Source organism: Gallinula chloropus (assembly GCF_964237585.1).
Source record: "Gallinula chloropus genome assembly, chromosome: 6".
Lineage (NCBI taxonomy): Eukaryota > Metazoa > Chordata > Aves > Gruiformes > Rallidae > Gallinula > Gallinula chloropus.
Genome location: NC_140091.1, coordinates 15217872 through 15225007, shown reverse-complemented (window position 1 = coordinate 15225007; position 7136 = coordinate 15217872). Strand labels below are relative to the sequence as shown.

General features: G+C 36.5%; 1 protein-coding gene across 1 annotated transcript in view; it reads left to right on the top strand.

Annotated features, from left to right (window-relative positions):
• Positions 1-2581: 2581 nt before the first annotated feature.
• TTLL7 (tubulin tyrosine ligase like 7) overlaps positions 2582-7136 on the top strand; it is a gene marked incomplete at its 5' end in the record, with an annotated part of 49685 nt that continues 45130 nt past the window's right edge. Inside the window, 4 exons of the mRNA XM_084265986.1 lie at positions 2582-2606; positions 2765-2893; positions 3774-3895; positions 4596-4663. Of these exons, the coding sequence (XP_084122112.1) occupies positions 2582-2606; positions 2765-2893; positions 3774-3895; positions 4596-4663 (344 nt within the window). The remainder of the gene's footprint in view (positions 2607-2764; positions 2894-3773; positions 3896-4595; positions 4664-7136) is intronic.

Sequence of the window (7136 nt, the reverse complement as noted above, 5' to 3'; positions counted from 1 at the left end):
TTTGTTCTCCATATGGTCAAACTGCTTATTGTCCACTGAATTATTGTCCATTGACTTACTGTCCACTGACTGACTGTCCATTTTCACTCTAAAGGTGACCAGAAATCATTACCACCAACTCATATATGTGTATTAAAAAGCTGACTGGTTGAAAGACGTGGACCTTGAGTATTTTTCTCAAAAGAGTCCAATTGTTTCTGTATGAAGAAAACCAGTAATTCGACAATGTAATGTGATTTGGAGCTTTATGGTTCACTTTCAGAATACAATGTGTTATAGTAACTTTGGGCAGACTTTTTTCTGTGATTGTAAACTGAATGAAAGTTCTATGAGCTGCTTGGTTTTTATTACCATATCATAGCTTGTAAATCATGCTGTATGAGGAAGTGCTGGTGTTTCTCTTGGGGAAAACATTAGTAATCTTGATGCTCTTCCAAATTCGTTAAATTTATTTAGGCATTGCAGCAGAGGAACAACTGCTAGGCATTTGAGTATGTGCATACAAGTCCTTAATTGGCTAGTGGACGTACTTCAGTATTATTCCCAGGAACTAAGCATGTCTTGTACTCTGGTGGTATTCTTAGCATGAGAAACAGATAACGTACAATAGTCAGTGAGTCATTGTGCCCAGTGCTGCTTTTCCTTCACGGTGGTTTGAAGGAGGATGAATGCTTTGCTTTCCCACCTCTGTGTCTAATTTTAGCAGGCCAGCAGGCAGGAGGACTTTCAGGCCATCTTCTCAGATGATGCAATCCAAAACCTTAAAACTTCAAAATGACCTGCTAGGCTTAGTTCAATGTGGGAGAATTTTCTTAGCAAGTTCTTGTTCAGCAAAGTATGTTCCAAGTATGTAGCTGAGTGTTACTACTACACTGCTGAACATCTTACCTCTGTATAAAACATCTCCTCTTACTTTCTGGATAAATGCACAGAGGCATGTTTTAATGATAATTCATGACACTCCACTAAAGCTACATGGGGAAATTTGGTTGTTTTATCACAAAACAGTATTTGGCTCCCAGTACATTGATGACAGTCACAGAAGAACCATAATCCATTATTTTTATCCTTTTGTATTAATGGACTGGTAAGGGTACACTTCTGTCTTGAAAGGAAATAAGATCTGGCAGCTTAAGGTATCTGTGTGTCACTCGTCTAGAATATAATTCTGTCTCTCTCTGACATGTGTGTACACACACACACACACACACACACACACACACACACGTGTTTGCAAATAAAAAGAGGATTTATAAGTAATATCTTGGTAATTTTGTTGGTGTATGTTTTGTCCAATCTTATGACCAGATATGTTTCACATCATAAGTCATGGCTGAACTCGACTTTACTGTAATTTTCTGCTATTTATAGCAGAAGAAATTCTTTGTGCTCTATATAAAGCTATTTAAAATAAGTTTTGCAATCACCATGTGTGGCAATATAAGCTGATTGAAATCTAGCCTAAGGAACTTTAGACACACAAATAATTACAGAAAAGAAATGAAAGCATTTAAAGATCAGTGTCTTACAATGTATGTATTTTGAATACTCATAGATTTGTGTGAGGCAGCCTGCCAAAGACAGCACTTGTTTTTTTGCAGACTTTGTTATAACAGTGCTGCGTGCCTGAAGTTGTGTAGCAGTGTGTTTAGAAGCCTTTTATTCCTAATGTTTTTCCTTAATATTGTAGCCCATTGTTCTTATGTGCTTAAGCTCTACTTAAAAACTTTGTAATATGTGGGGGTTTCATGTGTGGTAGTGTATTCATTTAAAAAAAAAAATAAAAGGAATTTTCCATCAGTGTAGGAATGAAAAATAGCATTTTAGGCAAATAATTATTCATTTTAGAAACTGACAATTTAGATACTTGTCAACCCAAAGTGTCTTTAAAAGTCTGTCTGATGTGTTTTGAAGTGATCATGAAACAGCAGCCATGTGTTGGACAAATGCTTTAAAAACTGTTGAAAACTAATAAAGTGGGAAAAGATTATTAAGGTGATTACAGTTATTGTCCATTTGATACCTAAGAACACGTAACACAGCATGTCTGATTTGAAAATTTTAATTAAAATACTGCTTAAAATTGCTACAAATTCAGTGAACATTGTGGAGGTAAAAGTTTACAGTATTCATTGATTTCAGTGTGACATATTTTCATGCTGAAAATCTCCTATACACAAATGAAAATAAGAAAAGGAGGTAATATCTCATTTTGATAATTGATACTGCAAAATGTTTTTTTCCCCAAAACAGAATAATTGAATTGTAATGAACAGAGTTTTGTATTAACAATAACTTGATCAATCTTTTAAAATAAGCATGACTTCTGACTTGTTGTTAGAAGCATTTCCATATTTAGTTTTCAGCTGTTTATATTTTTTCAGGATTTCTCTGTAACAAAGTCTCTTTTGCATTTTTCTTTTAACACAGTCACCTATCCATCCCAGAATTAATACTTCTTACAGCCAGAGACTGAAATGGTATGACTGGAGCTCTAAATAATTTGGCTTTGACAGCTCTGTCACTTTCAGAGAACTTGGAACAGAATTTGGGCTCTGCCTCTGCACTCTCCTAGATTATAATGCCATCCTTGCCTAATGAGGGAGGTATGCCAGTCTTGGATTTTTAATTATTCAGTATGCTTGTGACTCTAAGTTGCCTTGAAGTAAATGTTTGCATTTTTTGTTCATTATTATGTGTCATTTGGGACATAAAGATGTTGATAGCTACAATATGCTGATAACTACAATGTTATTTTTCAAAGATAACCATGGAACTGCTCCTCTGACTTTGAGTTCAGAACTACCCTATCAAAGCACAATTAAAAGAAAAGTCAGAAAGAAGAAGAATGGAGTCATCACTGCAAATGTCGCTGGCACTAAATATGAAATTGGTAGGAAGCTGCATATTTTGTTTTCATCCTAATAGCTATTGACGTGAATGAATTGCTAACTAATGGGGTGAATTAATGGACTTTGCATCAAGCTGACAGCGAGACATTTCCAAAGGATTTTCTTTTGTAAGAAACCTTTGTTCTTTTTTTTTTTGTAACATGGGGTTGATGGCTTTGAACACTGTGCACCGATTAGTCCCCATTTGTTACTCAGGGAAGGGCCTTGAAATGCAAAAACTTAAGTAATCAAGAAGGCTGTGGAGAAAACCTAATTGTGAATTACATATGTGTTTGGGAGTTTACTTCAAGCCCTGAAAGGTGAACAGTGTATAGTTAATGTTAAATACTCTAATTATACAGTAATATCTCAATACAATCTATTAATATTTTATATCTTGATGCTTGGGCTGACTTCAGAAAGATCTTTCCACCTAGAACCTGAGTTATACTTGGCACATATTCAGTTTTTTATATTCAAATAACGTGTTAATTTGTTTTTGTAACTGCATAGTGTGGCTTGACTAGGGAAGCGTTCTTGTCCCCTGTCTGCAGAGACACTTAGAGTCATTGTTGTTTTAAAATGAATATATGTGATAGCCAAGACTGAGTCTAAAGGCCATGCAAGTGGACTTTAGTTACTAAATGATTTAGGAATGCCCTGAATGAATCTCTTCACAGTTCCCATCAGTGGCTGTGTTCCTACTCCAGCCACAGTGCAAGGTGCTTTAACATTCTAATACAGGTTTGCAATAGGCTGATGGAAATATTGCAAGGTAAAAAAGAGATTGCATTATTCTCAGACAGAGTTAAGTATTGGAAATGTTAAATTAATCTATTTTAGAGATTCTAAGTATTCCTCAAGTATGTGATTTCTCCATAGTCCGCGTGGTAATACGAGAAATGGGATTTGTGAAAACACGTGATGAAGATGAAACAGCCAATCTTATATGGAGTGATTCTGCTGTGCAACAAGAAAAGATTGCTGAGCTTCGGAACTATCAGGTAGAGTGGGAGCTCGGATTTCTGACATGTCTCAGACAACTGCCTCATTCCAAATGTTCATGAATGTGCCACTTTTGGTCAGTTACATCTGTGTGGAGAGAAAATAACCCCCACAAAACCCCACCAACCAGACTACTATAAGGCTGCACCACTACGTATTTTAAAATCCTATTCTCTTTTCCAGAGTTATTTGTTCATACCACTTGGAATCTGGTGTTTAAATGTTTGGGGCTGGTCTTTCATGCTTTTGTCTGCCAGTTGGGTGTTGTGAATGATCAGAGTTTGAAAGAAGATGCAAAACATCATTTATAAGTTGCTCATAAGCTTTTAAGCAGTAAGTTAACAAGCAGAGCTCTCTCCCTAGTTTCTGTGAATAAATAATTCCTTTTTTTTCTACCATTACTTTGTGATGGCATTGTTCATTCCTGAATAGCTTTGTGAATAAGAGTATGATAGTCTCCTTTCATGTCTGCAATGAAATCAATGGTCATACTCATGGTGGAGGAGAATATGACTTACAGTATCTTTAGGATAGAATAGAACGCATAGTATAATGTAAGATATTATTTAAAATTATTTATATGTAACACTAATTATGTTTGCCTGAGCTTAGAATTTAATGTTTTAAATGTATTAGGTATGCCAGGAAAACTTTATAAAAAGTTCCAACTGGTTTTGGTTTTTTTTCCTTCTTCTTCAGCGGATCAACCATTTTCCAGGGATGGGAGAGATCTGCAGGAAGGACTTTCTGGCAAGGAATATGACCAAGTAAATTTGGGTTTTTTTATTATTAAGAAGTTTTTCTGCCACGCTATTTGATGCAGTGTAATACTGAATTATTGCTTGTAAGGTTTGTTTGTATTTACTAAGAAGTTATGGGAGAAGCAATAATAACTTCCAAACTTCATTAAGAATTTTGCCTTTGGTCCAGGATCTGTAGCACATGAGCAGGCTGCTGTGTGTCAGTAGTGGACATTGGTGAAAACCAGTGTGGATTCAGTTCTCGATTTATGCATTGCAGAGTGTAGGAGAGAGCATTAAATAATTGTTTAAATACACTTAATACAAAATAAGACATATATCATGTAATGGCAGCACAGGAATATGTCAAAATCATATTATAAAATATGTATATCAAAGTATATTATAAAAATTATATTTTTGTGTATATAAAAATGAAAAATGTGAAGCATTTTACTGTTTATATAAAAATAAGTCAGAGAGGTTCATTTATCTCTATTATAAATTCTTCTCACTCTAGTGGAATCACTGGGTTCTGAGCAATTATCCTGGATGCAAGTCTCTCAGTATGACCTGTGAGAAAACAATACTAAGTAGTGAGTCAAAATCTTGGTAATAAGGAAGGGTTTAGGGAGAAATGTGTGTGGAGGTTTTGATTCTTCTAATATAAATTAATTTAAAGAGCAATTTTGAATAATCTTTTGGCCTCCAATGTGACTTACACTGCATTTTCTGTTACCAGAACAGAATTTGTTTTCCTACATTATGTAATTAATGAGATATCTCCCCTTTCTCTCTTCCATTTTCTGTTTTGTAACTACAATGCATAGCGTGTAGAATGCATGCAGCTATTATGATGCAAATATTATGTATATTGCTGTGCTGTCTACATGACCTACATGTGGGTGAGAGCTGCCTTGCATCACTGTATGCTACACAAACTCTTTTCACTGCTCCTTCCTGAATTAAACTCTTAGTAAAAGCATAGAAATATCAGGTGGAGCCAAACTGCTGTTTGGAGAGGTCTTGGAAACAGTGAGTGCTGTTGGTCAGCTTGGTAGGCAGGGGTATCCCTGAGTATTGCTACAGTGCTGTGATTTTATAAAAATACCCAAATTGGGCAAAAGGCTTGTGTTACCATGCACACATTGTGTTGGTGTACAGCCTGGTTATACATTTCTCAACCTACTGAATACTCAGTTTGAAACACAGTTTAAAGGTACTCGATGTGGAGATTACACATATTATAGATAAGATGGGCATAATTTCCCTGATAACTCTGGGTCAAGTATATCTATGTTGTGACTCCACTCCTCTATATTAGTAGATATAGCAGGGTTTTAATCAGTCTGCTTTCCACAGTACTAACCTCACAATTCAGTACTCGGTATTCATAATTTATAAAAATCAAAACTATATGCCTTGACTGCTGTGAAACAGAGATAGATAAGTGAAATGCCTTTCTGCTGCATGCATTCTTTTCTGTTCCTTATACTGACCTGTACAGAGTAGCTGTGGGTTTTGTACCATTCAGAGTTCATGAAGCACCTGCTGAGAGTTGGTGCAGAACAGTTGAGTGTTTATTCCTCTTTTTTTTTTTAATTCTACCTTTGTTGTACAATCTCATCCTCACATTTTGTGCAAGCCACTGGGAAAGGAGCAAAAGAACAACTATACTGGACTCTGAGAGGCAAATGCTATTCAGGAGGAATTGCTCTTTGGGAGTTCATTTTATAGCCAATATCTAGCCACTCTGGTTTTCACATGCAGAAGGGTGGACAGGAGCGGTGCACCAGGTAGTGTGTATAACATGAAAAGTGAGAACCCAGCACAGAAGGTGTAGGGGGGAAAAGCACTGGAACAGATAGAAGCAGGATTGTAATTGAGAATAAAAGGGGGCATGAGCATTGTTTTCAAGGGGAATAAACAAGACACAGAAAAGAAATAAAACCAAAACAACTATCGGGGTGCCATTGTAGGGCCAGCTCAATCTTAATTTCTGTAAGTGGTCTCTTAGATGAGATCTCCTCAGATGAAGTGTGATTGCTGAATGAATCCAGTAAGTGGGAGGATGAATGGGAAGGGGAACAGACCCATGTATGAGAGAGTATTTTTTTCAGCACCTTTGTCCTTTACATTTAAAGAGATTGTGAACTGACCATGGACCAAGTCTCGTTCTCACCCCACACCTAAGCTAACCTCCTTTCATAATTGAAAAGTCAGAGGATCTTGAAACCTAGGCAGTGGAACCTGCCTGACAAGTCTTGTCTTCAGTAACCTACGTTTTGTTCAATACCTTTGATTCTTTTGCACAGAAGGCACTCTGAGAAACAAGAGCACAGTCTGACCACATCCATGAGCTAAAATAGCACTCAGGAGAACAATAACTTGCTGTTTAAGTCTCAGACCTCCTGGTAAGGACTGCAAAGGCTAAGGGATAGAGCAGCTCAGTGAAGAAGTGATTACCCACAGTAGTGGATAGCAGATGTGCTGGAAAATA